Below are 21,056 nucleotides of genomic sequence, written 5' to 3'. Positions count from 1 at the left end.
CTAGCTTACCAATAAGATAACCTTGTCTGGGAGACCTCTGCCTAAGGGCTTTCAGACAGCTGGGTGTTCACTGCACACCCAGCTGCTGTTTCTTCCTGTCGGCAGGTCAGCCTGTCTCCAGAAGATCTGCAGGCCCTTGGAAGTGCCATCAGTATGGTGACCCAGCAAGGCGGCACCACCCTTGCCATCCCCAGTCACGACGATGACCTTGCCACATCCAGCACACATACAGTCACCATGGTCAGCGTCGATGGCACCCAGACGCAGCCCGTATGACCAGGCGGTTTGCTTGGGGTTTCTTATTCTCTTGTCCTTCCTTTCTGTGGGGTAGGCATTCAAGTGCAAGCTAAACTAGTCAAGCCTTCTTACAAGGACCAAGATTTGCCCTACAAAAAAAGGGTCTTCCCCACCCACAGTGCCTCTGGACCATCAGCAACTCTCCTTTTGGAAAAACATTTCACTGGGGGTCAAGAGAGAGTTCCTAGATCTGATCCACCCCTCTGATTTGGTACCATAGACAAGTTAGTTTTTCATGGACTTCAGTCCATTTTCAGGTGAAGGCACAAAATTATCTCTTGGGCCTTTTACAGCTCTGTTCTATGATTCAAAATCCCTAAATTAAATTGGCTGTAGGTAAGAGAAAAACATAACCTCTTAGCTCTGAGCACCAAGATAATTAATCTGGCTCATAATAATTTTATCCTTCTGAGTTTCCAGCCACCTTGTTTGGAGGGATTTTAATTTGAATTGGGGAACGGAGAGTAAGGTACATGGGGTTGTTGTTCTCTATTTCAGGTCACAATCATTACCTCTGGGGCTGTGGTGGCTGAAGACCCAAGTGGCCATCATCAACAGGTGGCGCTATTGGCCACAGCCAACGGAACCCACATTGCAGTGCAGGTGAATAGAGGTCTGGGAGGATCCCTCAGCCAGAGAAAAAGAAAGGGAGGGGAATTAGATGGCCATCTTGAAGAGAAGGGCATTTGGCTCAAAATGTCAGAGGACAAATCCCTTTCTGACTTCATCCACATACTTATCTCAGGCTCTCTCTTCACTGAGGTAGAGTGGTGAAGCCCCTTCCATCCTTCAGAATAACTCTGATGGCAGTCTACCTGGTTGTCCAAGCCCTTCATCTATTAGTGTCTCCTTTTCTTCATCAGGAAAACAAGGAGACTGAAGTAGGTGATTACCAAGAGCCTCTCCAACTAGTCCTTCCCTTCTGTGAGCAAGCCCATCTCTCTGACCCAGGTGTTCTGTTGGCCCCCTGGACATGCCTAGCCTAGGAGGACTCTTTATCAGTGAACTTCCTGTTCTGGGCAGCCCTACTAAGTGCTTGGTGTGTGGCACAGCATGGATGGAGGGAATTCAAAAAAGTAGAGCACATACTATATTACCACTAGAATCTAGGAGTGAGGGTCTCACTCTCTCCTTCCTTCTCCACTCCCTTTGCTGCAGCTGGAAAAACAGCAGACCTTAGAGGAGGCCATCAGCGTGGCCACTGCCACCATGCAGCATGGCACCATGACACTGGAGAGCACAGAGTCAGAGAGTGGATGCTGAGCCTGAGAGGGCTGGGTCCCACCCCACAATGAGGAGGTGCCATGCCACACAGACATCCCTGCCTCCAAAGGCCCAGGCTGTGGCTGACATGATGAAAGGTGGCCATGAGGTCTCCAGGGCCAGAAGGCAGCAGGAAAATGGTCTAACTGAAGGGGACAGGGGCCCTGCCTAAGAGGAGAGCTGGCAGCTGGCCTCTGGAGAGTTCATCGTCCTCAGGAGCTAAGGAGGACTAGCCTGATCCCCGGGCTGCACTGGAGCATCCTGCCCTCCGAGTCAGCGGGGTGCACACCCTCCTCCCTCCAGAGAACAGCCTTCCCGCCTGCAATCTACCCCACTTCTAGGAGTGATTGGGGCTGCTGTGGAGACCAGTCCTTCACTCTGACTGGTCACTGCCCACCAGAGGACAGGGCAGACAGCTCTTCAGCCCAACAGGGGCGGAGCAGGACCAGACCTGTCCCTCCCAGCAATAACCGCCTCCCCAGAGGGCAGCCGAGATGCCTGGCCACTTGGCAGCAGGGACTTCCTGCCACTGAAGTCAGAATTGCTCAGGAGCCTGTGGCTGGAGAGAAGGTGCCCAGCACCCCCACCCCCAGCTGCCCTCCAGCCTCTAGTGGAGAGATGGGGAGGAGCCTTGTACATTCTGGGGATTGGGTTTAATTTGGTTTGTTTTTTAAATTCCATTTTGATAATTTTTTTCTTGCTCTGGGAGGTGGTGGCAAATGGGTGAATCACTATTTAATAAAAGTTCCAGGTTTCCACTTGGATCCCTCCTTCCGTCCTTTAAGCTTTGGGCCTTGGTGGCAAGGTTGGTCAAAACAGGCTGCTAGTCCTCTCTCCTAGTACAAACCCTACTGAGCCTCCGTGCTGGACTGGTGGGACCACCTTCCAGGGGCACAGCTGGGAGAAAGCCCGCGTGTGAAATAAGCCCTGAGGGGCTGCCAGTGGCTTCCTGCCCAGCTCAATAGGTGGGCTTCAGGGTGGCCAAACAGGACTAGTGTGACCACTGCTTCTAGGCTCTTGTTGGACCTCAGGCCTCAGGATGGTTGGGGTGGAGGAGCTCGTTTTCACCCTTTCCTTGCATCAGTAGAGCCCCTCCACACCCAGCCGTTCCCACCCCGCATATCCACACTGCACACAGCTGCCCCACGTGGACAGAACCCCGTGCTGGAGTTGGGGTAGGGGGTGCCTTTGCTGAGGTTACTGAGGGTCTCTGATGCCTCTGCTACTCTGGCACTGGTTCCCAGCCCTAAGGGTGCCCACCTGGGTGTCTGAATTCCAAAACCACAGTCAGCGCATACTGAAGAGTGTGGTAGGACCAGACCAGCCCCAGGGGAAAGGAAGGGGTACAAGGGAAGGGACCTGCTGGAAAGTTCTCTGGCTTTGTCCCCTCCTGCACAGGAACACTGTAGGGATTAGTGCCTGTTCCCTCTCTCCGGTGTGATGGATGTGCCCCAAGCTCCTTCCACTACCTGGGAATGGAATCCTCTCACCTTACTCAGGCATCCTCTCCTGGGATGCCTAGCAAGCTCCTGCTTACTCTTGGCAGCAACTCCTTGGCATCAGAGGGGGCTCAGCAAGCCCCTAGGGAGGGGCATGTCTCCTGTCTCCGTTGCCCTTGCAGGCTTCCTCAATGCCCATGATTACTGTTCCTGGCAGGGGCATGTCCCAGCCACCACAGGCAATGGATCTGAAGAAATGGAAGCACTGCTATGGAGGTTCCTAAATCCCAAGCCTCCTATGCCAACACCCCTAAAGTGGGCTCCACCACTACTCTCTCGCCCATGTGCTTCGGGGCCAATGAGCCCCAGAGTAGGCAAAGCTCAAGAGTGTGTTTTAGAGCCAAAGCCCAGAGGATGGGGAGGCAGCAAGTCACGTGCCAAGTCCGCCTGATCTGGAGAGGTGCCCTGGCCAAGTTCCTCCTCCAGCTTTGTGTTGTTGCCTTTGTTTTCCTCTTGGGAGGAGCCCCACCACCACAGTAATGTCAGATGGCACTAAAAGGAGGGCTTTATCCTCACCTACACTGGGCTTTATGTCCATTCTCAGGCCTTCTTACAAGTTGGTGAGGTGGGTATTTTTCTTGCTTTACCAATGAGAAAACTGATCAAGGAGGTTAAGTAATTTATCCAAGGCCTCCCACCCAGTAAGTGGATTTGGGACAGGCTCCTCTCATCCCTTCCTGCCCCTCCTGACTCCAAAGTCAGGATAGGCCTGCTTTTGCCCTCAGCAAGCTGCCTCTGGGAGCCCTGGCGGCCCAGAAAGGTCTGGGCTGAGGAGGCTTTTAAAGGGCCTCATACCCAGGGAAGCAGGCTGTACAGCACCGGGATCTAGCTTTCTGGGGCTTGGGACCCAGTTCCCATGCAAGGCGTGGGGTCGCTGAGCACTGCAAGAGCAACAGGCCAGTTCCTGCCTGCACAGGGAGTCCTCGCAAGCAGGCAGGTGGAGCTCTCGCTCCGCGCCATGGCTCCTCTGCGGTCTCTGCAGCCGTTTGCATTTCCTGAAACCGGATCTTGGTGTCAGAGCCGCCCCTGGGCCGGGCGGGCGCCTCAGCCATGGCCCTGCGCAAGGAGCTGCTTAAATCCATCTGGTATGCTTTCACCGCCCTGGATGTGGAGAAGAGCGGCAAGGTCTCCAAGTCCCAGCTCAAGGTGAGGCGCACCCGTGGCCCAGGGGAGGCCAGCAGACATACCTCACCAGACTGTGCCTGCCTCCTGGGGCCAGGCGTGAACACTGCTATTCCCGGGGCACCCAGCCATCCAGAGGCCACGGCCTGGGGTGGGGGGTCAGTACTGGGTTACTGGGGCAACCTGGTCTGGTGGATGCTGCTGTCCATTGTCCAGAGGCCCCAGGGAGGTACGTGCAGAGCCACTGCCCGCAGCCCTGCCCCCAGCTTTGGGGAGGGTGGAGTTGGCATCACAGGGTTCTGAGGGCCACAGGCCAGGCTTTGTCTCGGACTCTGTGAGATGAGCATACATCTCCCCAGAGTCAAACACCCTACTCCTTCTTGCTGCTGCCTCCTGGCTTTGAAGAGAGACAGTTGGCTAATGCTTGTCAGTCGCTTCCTTCCCAGAGAGAGAGGTTTAAAGAGCCTCTCTCAGTCCCAAACCAGGCTGGGTCTGTCAGCCCCTCTGAACCCTGTCTCCCAGAACTGTGAAGGGGCAAGGATTGAAGACACCATTATTATACTGCTGCCCAGCTCACCATCTTTCCCCCCCAACACAAGGTAGGAAAACTATTACGTTAGGCCTCAGATAGGGAGAAGGTAGAATCCAAGCCCAGGAAGAGCCCCATCAGTGATTTCCCAAAAGTTCATTACTTGGCCATAGAAATTCCTGTGAGGCCAAAAAGTTTTTCTTTCTTTCTCCAGTCCTAGGTTAGTGCTGTCTTCTCCACCCTAATTAGTGGAGAAGAAACAAGCCCCTAGACCATTGGAATCAGGGAACACTGGGAAACAGGAGTGGGGTAGGCATCAGCTGTCTGCAACCTGCCTTAGGGATTCATTCATTTGCTCTACAAATATTTATTGAGCACCAATTATGTGCCTGGCATGAGGCTTGGCCCTAAATTCCTGATGTCTCCCTTTTGGCACCCCCAAAAGTGGGATGCAGTCTCAAGGAAATCCCCATTTTTAATGACCTAGGGAGAGATGAGTGGACAGGATACACATTGTGCCCTATTCCTACTGCAGTCCCCTACTTTGCTGAACTTGGGCAAGATGAGCTTGGAGGTTCCAAACTGGCCCAGTTCAATAATCTATGCTTTGGCCAGGCTTGTGAGCATCCCGTAAATGATTCTTGACTCCCCAGGAAGCAGAGCCCACTATCACTTTTGATCACCTGGGAGAGCTTCCCAGCAGGCAGTTTCTTCCTTACATTGTACTGAAATCCTTTCATTACAGATCAATCATGTCCTCTAGTAGGGTCTTCAGTACAGACAGAAGAAAAGCAGATGATCCAAAATTCATCCCTACAGAAATTCCATGCCCTACATTCCCTTCCCACTCTGCCTCTTTCATGTCTTGCAGGACCAATCCCAACCTCTGTTTTCTCCAAGGTATTTTTCCCCTCTCCACTATCTATGGCCCCTGTGACCTTTCCAGGCCCTCTGTGCCCCTCATATGGAGGAGACAGCTTTCAGGTGTTTCCCCTTTTCCTGTTGCTATCAGCCAGTAAGGTTTCCTAGCTTGAGCCTCCATCTTGGCCTCTACTGGATTGCTGCCCAGTCACCACCCGCCCAGGTTGAGTATTTGCACCTAAGTTTCCATATAGAGCTTGCATACTTGAACTGTCCACTCTATACCACATTACAGCTCACTTGGTGCCCATGGCCAGCAGCCTCTCTGGTCATACAGGATCAATGGTAGATTTCTCCCCCACTGAACAGAAAACTTGTCTACTCTGGGAATCTGAGCTAGCAGTGGGAATCTTGGGCCAGGTGGTAGGTGGGGCAGAATAGTAGGGCCCATGGTACAGGAGGGAAGGACAGGGAAGGCCCTGCTATCCCAATCTCCCAGTGGTGGGTTACTGGAACAGGAAGTAGTGATAGTGTTGGGGGTGGGGATGCCGGAAAGGCAAAAAAGCAATAGAGAAGTGGTCAGGAGTCAGAGGAAGAAGCAGATGAGTGAGATATGCTAGCAGGGCCACCCTCGCCCTTGAAAAGATTTGGGGACAAGGGAAAAGAACTTGAAGTTACTCTGTCCCTGCTGGGACCAGGAAGGAGACTTGAGCCAGCCCAGAGCATGCTCCGCCTGTGGCCTGGTCCCTGACATGTTGGTGGAAGGGCTGCTGGTGGTGCCAGGCAAAGCCGTGATGAGGCCAGAGGGAGGAGGAAGAACAGCAAGTCCTCTAGCAAGTACCCTAATGAGCATTTGACTCATTGTTTTCTCTAGAGAAGAGAAGGTTTGGTGAAGAGATCCAATGAGTTTTCCTCTCTGAATTCTTGTAGAAAATACAGTGGCTTTGTCCAGCTGGGTTGAGAATAGTAAAAGTAGACCAATAGGAATGGTACTTCTGCCCAGGATAGATTTAGATTGAACACATTTCTCAGCTGAGGACTATGAGTTTTTGCAGGGTCCCCAGAACTCCTGCCCTAAAGAATTTTAGGCATGAGCAGCAATCTTGACAGAGCTGCAGGGAGGGGAGCCTTAGGAATGATGGGTCACCTAAGGGCCACACTTCTTCCCTAAGGGAGCAGCTTTGAATTCAGGCCTAGTGGGGGATCAGCTGAGAATTTGGCTTTCTTCCTCCCTGCCAGGCCTGGGGTGAGGGACCTGGAATTGGGGGTGTGGATGGAACAGTATGTCTCCAGCTTGATAGATCTTAGGAGGCAGCAGGTTGAGCACTTCCCTTTGACTGTCAGGAGCAGGGGGAAGCAGGGAATGCAAACTGGGGCCTTTCCCTTCTTGGCTTTTCCAGGTCTCCCAGGCTCCTGAGCCTCTATCTGGCATTCAGAGGAGTCCTGGAACCCAGGGAGGGTCTCTTGCCCACCAAGAGTTCCTGAGCTTCAGGCTTGCCTCCTCTGGAAAGGGACACAAACTTCTCCTTGGTGGAGAGAAGTTAACAACTCCAGTCCAAGAATCTGCTGGCTGGGATCATCAGCCTTGCCCTGACCCTACCTACTGCTGGTGTCCTTGGGCTAGGATGGCAGGAAGGGGTAGGATGTTTAATTATGTGCAAAGCACTTGACTCAGAGCCGTAAAAGTTTAGACCTATGTTGCTCCCTAGCCAGGTGAACTTAGGCAAGTCACTGCCCATCTCTGAACCTCCAGTTTTTCATCTATAAAGCCAGAGGATTAAGCTGGAGATCACCAAGCTATTCAGCTAGCCTATGAAAATAAATTTTAAAAAGTACATCAAGTAGGTGAAACTGACCCTTGATACAGTCTCTCCTTTCCCTTTTCTGAGCCCCTGCCCACACCCAATCCCTTCTAGCCTGTTGTTGCTCTCAGCAGGTGCACAGCTAATCCAGAGATTCCCACCTTTTAAAATTGCTGGTGTTCCTCCCTCATGATAGTAGTTACTTATTAGTACTCTGTGGCTGAGAAAAAATACATTCAGTGATTCTTAAAAATATCTGTATATTTTTAAAGAATCACTTAGCGCTTAGATACATTTAAAGACTATAGGCCATCGAGGGAAGAGAGAGATTATTGATTTTACAGCCATTGCTTGGTGCTTTTATGGACTTCCAAACTTCCTGTATTTGCATCTACTGAAGGCCAGGGATTATAGAAGCATGGGTCTGGCCCCTGCACTCGAGTTTTTAGGGAACTCCCAGTCTCCAGAGGAAAGCCACATACCACAAGCCTCCAGAGAAAACAGAATAAATGGAAACTTCTCAAGGTTAATGGCTGCCACCCCAGAGGTCAGGGGCTGCCTGGGTAAGACTGTGGGAGTCCCTGAGGGAGCCCAAATGGCAGCTTGTGAAAACTAGAGACACCTGGACCCCACCCCTGGAAACTCTGAGTCAGTAGGCCTGGGCAGGCCCCAGCTTATTTCAGTTTCACTCAGGTCATTCTGATGCTCAGCCAGAGCCAGTGTAACACAGAGATCAAGGGTAGGGCTCTAGAGTCAGACCTTGATCAAGACACTTCACCTCTCTGAGCCTTGATTCCCTCATCTGTAAAAGGAGGATAATGAGTCCCTCCTTCCAGAGTTATGGATTCACTGACATCAGCAGTGAGCTCCTGCTCAGGCTAGCTTCCACCCCTGCCACTTCCTTTCCAGCGTGACCCTCTTCTGGTCACACCCTTTCCCCACTGCCAGCCCCAACCTGCACCTTTAATTCCTTGTCCTGACACCTGACAGCTCACAGGGGTCTGAGCCTGTCTGTCCTGGGCCCCTGAGATTCCACTGACAAAAGGTACAGGTGAGGAAGGTAGGTCTCAGAGGACAGTGTGGGCAAATGAACCAAGCAGAGGAACAGCTCAAATAACTGTGCTGTTGTGTGGCAGCTTCCATCCTGGGGTGGGAGTAGGTTTACATTATCTCCTTGAACATTTTTAAAGATATGAAAACTGAGGCCCAGTGAGGTTAATTTGCTCAGATTCAGTCCATGTCTATCTGACTTTTGTATTTTTCCTGCTGCTCTCCGCGGAGCATTTAGATTCACTGGGGAACAGATATTTATTGACTGTCCATTATGTTCCAGACCCAGTGATACAGCAGTGAATAAAACAGAAAATCCCCACCCTTGTGGTGCTGACTTTCTTGTGCTGTCAGAGAACAAGGATGATAAAATAAGTAAAAATGTATCGTGATGAAAGATGATACATAACATGGAGGAAAATAAAGCAGAAATGGGGATAGGGAGTGTGGGGGATAAAGGGGATGGGGTTATAAATTTAAGCAAGAGGGTCAGAGAAGCCCTCCCTGACAAAGTAACATCTAAGCAAAGACCAGGAGGAGAGGGTGTGAGCCATGCCATTACCTGGGAGAAGAATGTGTCAGGCTGAAGGAATAGAAATTGCAAAGGCCCTGAGGAAAGAGTGTACCTGGCCTGAGGAATGTCATGAGGGCCAGAGAGAAATGAGCAAGAGGGTTGAGGTCAGAGAAAGTCCATCAGGCCAGGTCACATGGGGAAACCATTAGAGCAGTTAAGCTAGACTTGAGTTAGTCAAAAACATTCATCATGTGGAGGACATTGGAGTCAGGGTTGAAATTAGAGTCCTTGCTGCCCTCAAGGAATATAGAGCACCCAGAAATGTTCACACAAACAAGAACAGCAAAAGAATGTTACTAAAGATCAACTTAATAACAGGGTATATTAATAACAGCAGTTAATGGAACCCTTTGTTTTTTATCTCTATAGTTTTAAAATTTTGTCATAAAAACAATATATGCTCCTGTTTGAAAATCAGAGTGTGGGAGAATATAATTTTAAAGACAATGAAATTTATCCCAAAAGTAAAACATGTTACTGATTTTTAAAATTCAAAGACAAATATAATGTTAAGATAAAAGTTCCTTCCCTCAGCTGGGGAGGGGTGGTGGGGTGATAGGTGTTAACAGTTTGCTGAGTCTTCTAGATTTTTTTATATTTACAAATAAATATATTAGGTTGAACCATATGAAATTGCTTCAACATGATGGTTTTGACCTACTGATATAGTTTGATATGGTTCAACCTAATCTCTGCGCACATATTTATTTTACCAACATCTCATTCTATAGCTTGCTTTTTTTTTCACCTGCCTGTATATTATGCATCTCTTTCCATGTCTGTTTATACAAATATAATAATAAAAATAACTCATGACTTTTGTTAAGCAGTATACTATGTACAAGGTGTTGTGCTAAGCTCTTTATTTCAAAGCACTCTATGGAGCAAGCCCCTTTCTTATCCTCACAGAGGAGACTAAGGTCTTGGAAAAGGTAAATCACTTGCCTGTGAGGATACATGTGGCAGAAGTAAAACCTTTGCAGCCACACGTATTTTCTTGACATGATGTACCTATGCCCTGTTGAAGGAGCTTCAGACTGTCTCCAATTTCTCATATTATAAATAATGCTTCAGTGAACATTCTTGTACACATAGCTCTATTCCCTTGAGCATCTGCAGGTTGGATGGTTAGAAATGCTGGGGTCATGCCCAATTTTAGCTTTGGCAGATTCTTGCCCTCCAGAAAGACTTCCAGTTCATGGCTTAACAGTAGGGAACACGAGCCCCAAGTTCTCCACAACCTCTTCAGTACTTGATATTATCAGTCTTTTGCAACTAAGTCAATTTGTTAGGTAAAAAATTGCTATGCAGAAAGAGAACTAACATTTGCTCTGTGTGGACCTAACTCTAGCACTCTGTGTTTATCCTCTCATTCCCTCCTCCCAGCCCCTCTGCATGGCGGGTATCATCTCCTGTTTTACTGACAACAAAACTGAGCCTCAGAGGGTGAAGGAATTTACCTTCTAACCATTTAACAATCCTGTGAAAATAGTCTATGTTTTTTCCGCTAGAGGAAGCAAAAGTCATAGGGCTGATTCTCATTGACCGAGATTTGGTCACATGCCCATCCTTAACCAATCACCATGGCTTCCAATGTGCCTGCCCTTGAGACCAGGTGGGGTAGAGGTGCAAATGGTCAATACCACAGACATTAAGAATGGGGGAGAGGGATTTCTCAAAGGCAAGTCAAGCCTCCATTACAGGAGTAAGGGAAGGCAAACAGCTTATCAGGAAAGAAGTTCAGATGTCCTCGGGAACAATAGAAAGCAAAACCAAAGATGGTACTTGAGATCATTTGAAAAGCATGGGAACGAGGGCTGGGGTAGGGGCCAGCGATGGCTGCCCAGAGGGAAGGGAGGGAAGAAGCACACCAATCCCCTTACTGGGCCCCCTAACTTTGTACTTTGCTGAGTTGAACCTGAGGCCCAGGAGAACACTGGGGAGAAGTCTCACTGTTTTCTCCCCATCCTCTCACACAAGAGAATAACGAAATGAAGACTTGGCACACATGCCATCTGAGATGTTGCCAGTTCCTGCCTCAGAGGAACTGATTCCAAGGCTAACTGCTGGTGGAGGAAGCAGCCCTTGAATACAGCATTTATTTACTGCCTTTGGTGTATAGAAAAAGTCATAGGTGCTGTGGGACATAAAAATGAACAGAGACCTTGTCTCCAGACTTCACAGTCTAGTTGGGGAAAGAGGCTCAGGGTCAGTATTTTAATAGGGAGGCATCCTTCAGAGATGGGCACTTCTGGTTCCAACCTCAGCTCTGCCGTTTACTCTTGACCTCTCCAAGCCCTGCTATCTTCATCTGAAAAACGAGTAACAATGTGTATCATAGCTGTGGAGATTAGACATGGGGTATACAAAGCACCTTGTACAGTGACTGGCACATAGTAGGTGTGCAGGAGTGACTGTTTTAATAGTCACTGTCTGTGATAACCGCTCTAACAGAATTACCCCAAGGCGATTTTATTTTTTCCTGATCTCCTTGTTCAAACTTTTTGTTTGAACTCTTTATTCTAGGGTCATGGGTTTGTTAGCCAACCCGTTTTTCCTCCACTCCATTGTGGCAGCCATCCGTGTTAGGCCTTGTCCTCCACATCCCACAGATCATTATTTATGATCCTTCTCTGAGGCCTCTCCAGCTCCCTTCCAACTAGAAGGGCTGGAACTGCACATACCCTCCCTGAGCAGACACACCTGGGTGCTAGGCACCCTGCAGTCTGAATATGGAATCTTTGATGGAAGCTCTGTTAAATTGTGGGCTTCTGCCCTGGAGTGACAGGCAGCCTCTCTGCAGACAACCCAGCAGTATAGTAAGCCCGAGGGTTTTGGGATTTGTGGAGCTGAATTTGAATCCCAGACTCTTGACTGTGGGTCCTTGGGCAAGTTATTGAATCCTTTCAGCCTCAGTGCCCTTGTCTGTAGAAGGAGGACACCCCTACTTACTGAAGTGGCTAAAGCATGGCTTCCTGGGTTTGAGTCCCAGCTCTGCCAGCTCTGTGACCTTGGGTGAATGACTTAACATCTCATGGCCTAGGATTTTTTCATATTTAAAATGGGGATATTAACAGTTCTTATGGGGATAAAGTGAATTATATATAAAGTGTTTAGCACATAGTAAGTGTATAAGTTTTAGTTTTTTTGTTTATATTGAGGTATAATTGACATAAGTTTCAGGTATACAACATAAGAATTCAATATTTGTATATACTGTGAAATGATCACCACACATCTAGGTAACAGCTGTTACCACATGTAGATACAAAACATATTTTTTCTTTTGATGAAAACTTTTAAGATCTACTCTTAGCAGCTTTCAAATATGCAGTACAGTATTAATTACAGCCACCATGCTGTACAGTACATCCCCATGCCTTATTTTATAACTAGAAGTCTATACCTTCACCCATTTCACCTGCTTCCAACCCTACCTCTGGCAACCACCAATCTGTTCCCTGTGTATTTTTTTTTAATTCTACATATAAGTGAGATGATATGGTACTTGCCTTTCTCTAACTTATTTCACTAGTATAATGTCCTCAAGGTCCATCCATGTTGTCACAAATAGCAAGATTTCATTTTTTATGACTGGATAATATTCCAGTGTATGTATGTGCACACTTTAGTTATGATCAAATCAAATAATGTGTGCAGAGGTCTTAGCCAGGACAGGGGTGGGGACAAGCAAAGAGGTGAGAGCAGTCCTTTGGCCCAGTTTTGGTCGGAACATAGGAAGGCAAACTGCCACTCTGTCTTAGGTGCTGTCCCACAACCTGTACACAGTCCTACACATCCCCCATGACCCCGTGGCTCTGGAGGAGCACTTCCGAGATGATGACGATGGCCCTGTGTCCAGCCAGGGATACATGCCCTACCTCAACAAGTACATCCTGGACAAGGTAGGCCAACTTGGGGGCAAGGTACCTCTGACCTCTCCCTACTTCTCAACCGGGCCAGCACCCCAACTCATTGCCACCCCAACTCCTCCCCACTGTAAATTCCCACTTCTGTCCCCTCTGTCCATCTCTGCTACCCCATCTCCATCCTTCATACCCCAGCCACTTGCCCACTTAACTCACCCTCAATCTCCCTCATCTCTATCCTAGCCTCCACCCTTCTCTTAACCTACCGCCCATCCTTGCCTAGGCCCACCTCCAACTTCCAGCTGTAACTTTTACAAAGGGCTCTCTAGTTCCCCCATGCTGCACCCCCTGCTCCTCCCAGCAGTTACTGTCTTCTCAGATTCTTCCTGACTGTCCATTCCCCCTCCACTCTGGGCTTCCCCTTCTTTCTCCCCTGGGCTGACTAGACTTTCTCTGCTGGCAGGGAGCTTGGGTGGGTATGGATGTGCTGGGGAGTGGTGGGCTGGCAGGGTGGTTAAAACAAGTTGTCTGGTAATCAGCTCAGGGATTCCTCAGGTTAGAGCCTGGACTTGCCAAAGTGGGGAGCAGGGGAATAGGTGACCCTAGAAACCAGCTGGGGCCTAGTTTGCTGGTAGGACAGGCATGGGGCAGCCTTGTTGGCTGACTTGCAGGCCTGGTGGGAGGTGGAGGAGGGGGCTTTCATTAAGGAGCACTTCGATGAACTGTGCTGGACGCTGACGGCCAAGAAGAACTATCAGGTGGATAGCAATGGGAACAGCATGCTCTCCAATCAGGACGCTTTCCGCCTCTGGTGCCTCTTCAACTTCCTATCTGAGGACAAGTACCCTCTGATCATGGTTCCTGATGAGGTAAGGGTGAGGGCAGCCCCAAGGACTACATCACTTGGGGCCAGGCCTCAGCAAAACCTTGAAGGAGGCTAAATTGCCTCTGTACTTTCCTGCACCTGTTTCTTTTTTGCCTCTCTGTGCTGGTACCTGTCCATACCCAGCTGTCTCCAGATGCCTAGAATTGCCCATATCAGAGCATTTGTGCCTTCTCCCAGGAGAACCAAAACTACCCTTCCTTCAGGGCTCTGCTAGCCCTCACAGAAGGAAAATGATCTGCAAATTCTATATACACAGAGGTGTAAATGCCTGATATATTACTGGGTATTTCAAAATAAAAACATTTACATTCAAATGGCAGGATTTTAGGCACTGTGGCAATCTGAAAAGGCTGTTATGTGAGGAATCAGCTCTCCAGTTACTCCAGGTGGGCTACCAAGTCTGGCCCAAGTTTCAGATTTTCCTTTCCTGTCTTCTATGATATGGGGGAGAGCCAGGGCAGACTCAGCTCAGGGCCCCAGATAGGGCATTCTAGGAGTAGAGGCCTGGAATCTGCACCTATCTCCCCAACTCATGGGAGAAGCCAGGACAGATGTCCCCCTTTGCCAGTCAGCTTGCACCCTCCTTCTGTTTTCTACCTCTCCCCTGTCCATTCAGCCTTCTCCTGACCCTTAAGCTCTCTTGGCGGCTGTGAAGATTCCAGGGTGAATTTAGGTCTTTAGGGAATATAGGGTAGGGGCCTCTGTGTGTACAGGAAGTCCTGCATGTCTAACTGCACTCAAATTTGTGTCCTTGCTTCTATTTGTGGGAAGGGTGAGGGGAGCCACCTGAACCCTGAACTAGTACGTCCCACCCTACTCCCACCTGGTACCTCATAGTCCCCAGACTGGAAGCCCTAGAGAGAGTTTCACAAGAAACTACTGGGGCAGAAGAGGGACATGTGTCCATCTACACCTACATCCAGCTGGGCACCTTTGCTAGACCCCTACCAGTCAGGGCCACGTGGCCTCTCAGAGGCTAGAAAGCTGCTTGCTGCTGTAATCAACATGCAGAGTGAACGAACTGCAGCAGGATGTACCCCAACCACCACTTCCTGTTCCTCTGTAACAGGTTTCCTGTCCCTACCCTGCTTACCCCCACACCCAATCCCCTTGCTTTCCCCTAAGGGAAGGATCCCCAGGATTGGGGCTTGGGGCTTAGGGCTTGGAATAAGGACTCAAATGAGTTTCAGATTTGAATCAAGTTCTGGCTATCATCAACTTGCTGTATGATTTAGAACAAGTCACTTGCCCCTTTGTACCTCAGTTTTGTCATCTGCAAGGTGAGGGTATTGGATAAGAGGCCATTGTATGTGCTCTGACATTTTCTATGATTTGCTGCCTCTGCCTGACCCCCGGCCCTCGATTCCCATCTTTACCCTGCCCCTAATTTCAGGCAGAAAAGAGTGGGACTGGAGGTTGGAGAGTGGGAGGGGATGCCTGAGTTGGGGTTGGGGCTCCAGGGTCCCCTCCCAAATCTCTACCCTGGTCTGCTTCCCCCACCCCACAAGCACCTGTCCCAGGTCACCTCTGCTCAGCCTCTGGGAGCCAGATGGGAGCTCCCCCTGGTGTTGGCACCGGTGACACTGCCTGTTGTAGTCACCAAATCTTTCTCCCCCTCCAGGTAGAATACTTGCTGAAGAAGGTGCTCAACAGCATGAGCTTGGAGGTGGGCATGGGTGAGCTGGAGGAGCTGCTGGCCCAGGAGGCCCAGGCAGCCCAGACTACTGGGGGGCTCAGCGTCTGGCAATTCCTGGAGCTCTTCAACTCAGGCCGCTGTCTGCGAGGTGTGGGGCGGGATGCCCTCAGCATGGCCATCCATGAGGTGTACCAGGAACTGATCCAAGATGTCCTGAAGCAGGTCAGGCCAAGCTGGGAACTTGGGGAGGACCCCAAAGAGAGGTGAACGGGGGTCCAGCAAAACCTCTCACTTTGCTTTGGCTGGCAGGGCTACCTGTGGAAGCGAGGGCACCTGAGGAGGAACTGGGCAGAACGCTGGTTCCAGCTGCAACCCAGCTGCCTCTGCTATTTTGGGAGTGAAGAGTGCAAGGAGAAAAGGGGTACCATCCCGCTGGATGCACAGTGCTGCGTGGAGGTGAGGGGAGCAGTGAAGGGTGGAGCACACCTCAGGGCCCCGGGGCTCTCCAATGTGGTGTGAAGGCAAGGCGGTCAGGACAAGGGTGAGTGGACAAAAGCCATAGTGACAAATTGCTTTTTGTGGCTAAACAATATTCCGTTGTGTAGAGGGAAAAGTGCACTTTCTCCATTCATTCACTGATGGACTTTGGGTTATTGCCATCTTTTTGTAAATAGTGCTGCTTTGAACATCCATATACAAGTGTCTGGGTGGATGTATGTCTTCATTTCTCTGAGTACATATCTAGGAGTAGAACTGCTGGATCATGTGGTAATTCTGTTTAACTTTTTGAGGAGCAGCCAAACTGTTTTCTGTAGTGGCAGCACTGTCTTACATTCTTACCAAGCAGTGTATGAGGGTTCCAGTTTCTCCACATCCTCGCTAATACTTTTTGTTATACATTAAAAATATATATATTATTATAGCTATCCTAGAATCTGTCCATTTTTGTCATATAAGGAAACAGGTGCCACTGTGGAAAGAGCACAGATTTAGGCAGAAATCCCACCTCCACCATGAACAGGCAGTGTGAATTGGGCAAGTTCCTGGACCTCTTAGAACCTGTTTCTTTCTCTGTAAAGTGGAGCTACCAATGCCTGCCTGGCAAGGTTGGGTAAGAGGAATGCATAAAATGATGCATATATGAAAGCTCTAGAACATGAGATGCACGATACATGGTCGCTCTTACTTTCTACTAGAATGTAAACTTGGCAAAGGAAGTTCTGTTAGGTACACCTCAGAATCCCAAATGCCTCGAACAATGAGTGGCACTCAGTAGACACTTCAGAATAACTGTGGAATGAATGAATGGAGAACTTTCTTTACAAGCAGAACTATGTGAAAATGAATGGTCTGGATAGTGAGGACCCTGTCGCTGGAGGTGTGTGAGCATGATCTGCATGAATACTGACTAGTGACTTTGTGCTAGACCCCATGGAAAAGTACCAGGATGGAAATGGCCCCATCCCACCTTCACAGAGCCAATTCCACAAGAGTTGTGGGGGGACACAAGTTTCTCTCTAATTATTCTCCAAGCCAAATCACGCAGGCTCCTGGAAGAGTGGGAGGGGTGCCTAGGGAAGATGGACAGCTAGAAGGGGTAGGGGCCGGAGCTGGAGCACCCACGGGACAGATGTGGCTCCGACCCCAGTGAAGCCAACCTGTCTGGAGCCTTTGCCCTCTCCCAGGTGCTGCCCGACAGAGAAGGGAAGCGCTGCATGTTCTGCGTGAAGACAGCCTCCCGCACATATGAGATGAGCGCCTCAGACACGCGCCAGCGCCAGGAGTGGACGGCTGGTGAGTGCTTGCTGGGTGGCCTGGGTCAGCCTGGGCCTTCAGTCGCCTCATCTGTGAAAGGGGGTGATAACACTTTCCAGCAGTGGCTGTACTCGAGCAACTAAGACCCCTTTCTAGCAGTGGGCCACCTCAAGGCCCCGCTGCTGACCCACTCCGGCTACCTCCGCAGCCATCCAGACGGCGATCCGGCTCCAGGCCGAGGGGAAGACGTCGCTGCACAAGGACCTGAAGCAGAAGCGTCGCGAGCAGCGCGAGCAGCGGGAGCGGCGCCGGGCAGCCAAGGAAGAGGAGCTACTGCGACTGCAGCAGTTACAGGAGGAGAAGGAGCGGAAGCTGCAGGAGCTGGAGCTGCTGCAGGAAGCGCAGCGGCAGGCCGAGCGCCTGCTGCAAGAAGAGGAAGAGCGGCGTCGCAGCCAGCACCTGGAGCTTCAGCAGGAGCTGGAGGGCCAATTGCGCGAGGCAGAGCAGGTAGGGCCCACCCCCTGGGCAGGGGAGGCAGGCTGAGGGGTGAGGTGAGGCGAAACATCCGCAGCTGTGGGTGGGGGCGGGGCCTAGGCCGTGGGCGGAGCCCGTGGGCTGAGCGGTACGTGTGGAGGCGGGGCTTGGAATGAGGGACTGCGGTGAGCTTGAAATATGGATACGGGACAGGACCTGTATCAGGTCATACGGGACAGGACCTGTATCAGGTCAGGACCTGTGGGATAAGGAAGATAAGGACTGCAGGACCCTGGCCGCGAGATGGCTTGAGATGACTGCTGGTAGGGGGCGGGACCTGAGCCGATAGATGGGTGGGGCCGGCGCTAAATGCTGGGTGTGGAGACCTTTGCTTGGGGGAGGCGCTTGGACCGAGGGGCTGCTAAAGACAGCATCGTTAGGGATGAGTTTGGACCAACGCTGGACTAGACTTGATCTGAGTTTACAATGAAACTACTTTGGGGAAATGCAGGATGGGGGATAAGGAGAAACGAAAGTGGAGGCGGACAAGGCATGTAGAGGCAATTAGATTTAGGATTTAAGAGATCTAAATCTGGATCACAAATAACGTGGATTCAATACCAGCTCTGCCTCTTAAGAGGCCTGTGAACTCTGCAAGTTACTTAGCTTCCCGGAGTCTTAATGACCTGTTAGTGACATGTTGATACTAATAGAATTTTGCTCATAGAGGTATGGTGAGGATCAAATGAGGAAACAGTTTTGTTATAACAATTATAATCACTCCCTAGGACCGGACTTTATTATAATTTATAATAATTATTATTAAGGTTAGTTGCAGGAAGGACAACTTGAGCCCCTTTCTCCCATATAACATTTGTTCTTTATCATTAAATGCCTGAGTCAGACTCTCAGAAACGGATCAGATCAGTAAAACCCCGACATGAAGGAATTACCCAGACTCTTACCCAGAGGTAGATAGTTGGGCCGGCCTAGCAGAACTCTGGGGAAAGACCAGCATGCCTGGCAGCTCCCTGGAGCCCCCATTGATCTGGCTCTGTCCCCTCCAGGCCCGGGCCTCCATGCAGGCTGAGATGGAGCTGAAGGAGGAGGAGGCAGCCCAGCAGCGGCAGCGCATCAAGGAACTGGAGGAGATGCAGCAGAGGCTTCAGGAGGCCCTGCACCTGGAGGTGAAGGCTCGGAGGGATGAGGAGGCGGTGCGCATAGCCCAGACCAGGTAGGATTCAGGGGCCCCTTCTGGTTCCCCTCCCTGACTCCCCAGCCGTCCCACCTGCTGAGCACCTGCGAGGTGCCTTGGCTCTGTAGACGACACAGTGCCCGCCTGGCAGACTGCTGGAGGAGGAGGAGGAGAAACTGAAGCAACTGCTGCAGCTGAAGGAGCAACAGGAGCGCTACATCGAGCAGGCCCAGCAGGAGAAGCAAGAGCTGCAGCAGGAGATGGCGCTGCAGACCCGCTCCCTGCAGCAGGCCCAGCAGCAGCTGGAGGAGGTGCGGCAGAACCGGCAAAGGGCCGACGAGGACGTGGAGGTGAGACCTGGGCTGGCAGAGGCTGGAAGCTGGTGGCGTGAGCACATTAACGGGCAGGCTCTGGAGCCTTCCTGCCATCCCTGGCTCAGTCACGCAGGCTGTGTGACTTTGGGCAAATTGCCTAACCTCTCTGAGTTTCAAGTCCCTCGTTTGGGAAAGCGGACTGGTTATATAGCATTATAATAAAGATTTTAAGTGAGATAATACGGAATATTTAGTTTGTAGTAAGTGCTGAAGAAACATTAGCTGCTGTTTTTATCATTATTACTAATCTGGGCAAAAATTTTTCTTCTACTCTTACAAGCCCCTTGCTGTCCCTGTACTTTGGCTCCATTTTAGGAGCCCTAATCTCCATAGAAGAGGGGATCTTTTCTCATTTTAAAATTATTGATGTTTCCTTTTTATTAATATTGATTATTTTATTCTGCTTTGTTGCCTTACATGGTCATTGTGAAAGGTTCAAATATAGAAATATGTAACAGAGAAAAGGAAAGTTCCTCTGTGATTTCCTCCACCCCACAACCACTGTCGAGGACTGGGTGGACATCGTTGCAGAGACTTCTGCGTTAGCTCCTGAGGAGGTGGTGTGATACACAGGTTTAGAGTCCAGTGTGTGCCCCTAGGCACGTAGCTTCATGTCTTTTCCAATTCTTTGTTGCTAACTTCTGCTCTGGAGGTTAAATAAGATAGTAAATATACTAAGCACATCTTAGTTGGTTAATAAATGGAAACTATACCGTGATATTTTTTTTACCCTTTGGTGGTCCATGAGTCCCCTGAAATTGGATGCCAGCTCTGTTCCTATCTGTAACTCTTTATGAACATACACAAGTTTTTCTGGGGAGATGATCAATAGCCTTTGTCAGATTCCAAGGGGCCTGTGAACATGAAAAGGTCAAGACAGCTTGTCTTGGATGGTGGCTCTGTCCCATTCCCCACTGGCCCTGCCCCCACAGGCTGCCCAGCGGAAGTTGCGCCAGGCCAGCACCAATGTGAAACACTGGAATGTCCAGATGAACCGGCTCATGCATCCAATTGAGCCTGGAGGTGAGAAGCGGTGACCCTGGAGCTTTCCCTGGAGTGGGGAGGGAGAAGGGAGAGAGAAAGGGATACCTCTGGATGTACAGAGGCCAGCCTAGAACTGAAGGTCAGGAGGTTCCCCTGTCCCCCAGTGGCTGAGGCAAGGCCCCTCAGCCCCTGCCCTTCACATACACATTTCCCCTTATTCATGCCTGCCCTTCTCTGCCAGACAAGCGTCCTACCACCAGCAGCTCCTTCACGGGCTTCCAGCCCCCTCTGCTTGCCCACCGTGACTCCTCCCTAAAGTGCCTGACCCGCTGGGGATCCCGGGACAACAGGACCCCCTCACCCAGCAGCAGTGAGCAGCAAAAGTCCCTCAATGGTGGGGATGAAGCTCCCATCTCGGCTTCCACTCCTCAGGAAGATAAACTGGACCCAGCACCAGAAAATTAGCCTCTGCTAGGCCCTTTGCCCCTGACCTCATGCCCACCGGACCTGGCCACAGCTGGCCTGTGAGTGACACCGGCCCCTGCAGAAGGAGCTGAGGTCCTGGTGTCAGGAGCCCAGGCCCTCCAACCATGAAACAGTCCACAGTGGAATCTAATTCAGTTCTTGCACCAAGCCCAGGCCACAGACCACTGAGGTTGTCTGGGATGTTGATCCTGGAGAACGTCACCCTGTGCCTTAATCCCAAGGACCCTGTGTCCTCGGCTGGGAAAGAGTAAACAAGCAAGCCAGGGGCCATCTGCCCCGAGACTGTTGCCAAGTTGTGGAGGCACATTTCCAAATAAAAACTGTTCTTGGAATGAATTACTGATCAGGTCTGCTGTCCATCTCTCCTGTCATTTCCTCTCTTCCTCCCTCACGTCCAGTT

General features: G+C 50.4%; 2 protein-coding genes across 13 annotated transcripts in view; both read left to right on the top strand.

The window, feature by feature from the left end:
• The window catches only part of ZNF76 (zinc finger protein 76), a 31,357-nt gene extending 29,035 nt beyond the window's left edge, over positions 1-2,322 (top strand). For 10 of the 11 annotated variants that reach the window (XM_073224673.1, XM_073224670.1, XM_073224671.1 and 7 more), the window contains 3 exons: positions 106-270; positions 796-900; positions 1,456-2,322. In XM_073224673.1, coding sequence (XP_073080774.1) covers positions 106-270; positions 796-900; positions 1,456-1,560 — 375 coding nt within the window. In that variant the 3' untranslated portion in view covers positions 1,561-2,322. Of the gene's footprint in view, positions 1-105; positions 284-795; positions 901-1,455 lie in introns of those variants that run through there. The other variant, XM_073224677.1, reaches the window with a different exon arrangement.
• A 1,201-nt stretch (positions 2,323-3,523) lies between these two features.
• Positions 3,524-20,992, top strand: DEF6 (DEF6 guanine nucleotide exchange factor). 2 transcript variants are annotated; one of them, XM_017668594.3, is made up of 12 exons: positions 3,524-3,624; positions 4,042-4,205; positions 12,762-12,902; positions 13,550-13,735; positions 15,374-15,610; positions 15,698-15,844; positions 17,074-17,182; positions 17,352-17,650; positions 18,685-18,851; positions 18,964-19,162; positions 20,119-20,209; positions 20,412-20,992. In XM_017668594.3, the coding sequence occupies exons 2-12, from the start codon at positions 4,110-4,112 to the stop codon at positions 20,633-20,635; spliced, it is 1,896 nt and encodes a 631-aa protein (XP_017524083.1). In that variant the 5' UTR covers positions 3,524-3,624; positions 4,042-4,109; the 3' UTR covers positions 20,636-20,992. The 2 variants fall into 2 exon arrangements, with proteins under 2 accessions (XP_017524083.1, XP_017524093.1); XM_017668604.3 differs by lacking the exon at positions 3,524-3,624 and having other exon boundaries at positions 3,631-4,205; positions 13,661-13,735.
• The last annotated feature ends 64 nt before the right edge of the window (positions 20,993-21,056 follow it).

Source organism: Manis javanica, chromosome 16, assembly GCF_040802235.1.
Source record: "Manis javanica isolate MJ-LG chromosome 16, MJ_LKY, whole genome shotgun sequence".
Taxonomy (NCBI): Eukaryota; Metazoa; Chordata; class Mammalia; order Pholidota; family Manidae; genus Manis; species Manis javanica.
Note: the sequence above shows the minus strand (reverse complement) of the source record. Positions and strands in the feature narration are given on the sequence as shown.

Excerpts from the sequence above, each read along its gene's own strand:
- DEF6 (XM_017668594.3), top strand. The coding sequence starts at position 4,110 with ATGGCCCTGCGCAAGGAGCTGCTTAAATCCATCTGGTATGCTTTCACC. Across the intron at positions 15,611-15,697 it reads TCCAAGATGTCCTGAAGCAG|GGCTACCTGTGGAAGCGAGG; the intron begins GTCAGGCCAAGC and ends TTTGGCTGGCAG. Across the intron at positions 15,845-17,073 it reads ATGCACAGTGCTGCGTGGAG|GTGCTGCCCGACAGAGAAGG; the intron begins GTGAGGGGAGCA and ends GCCCTCTCCCAG.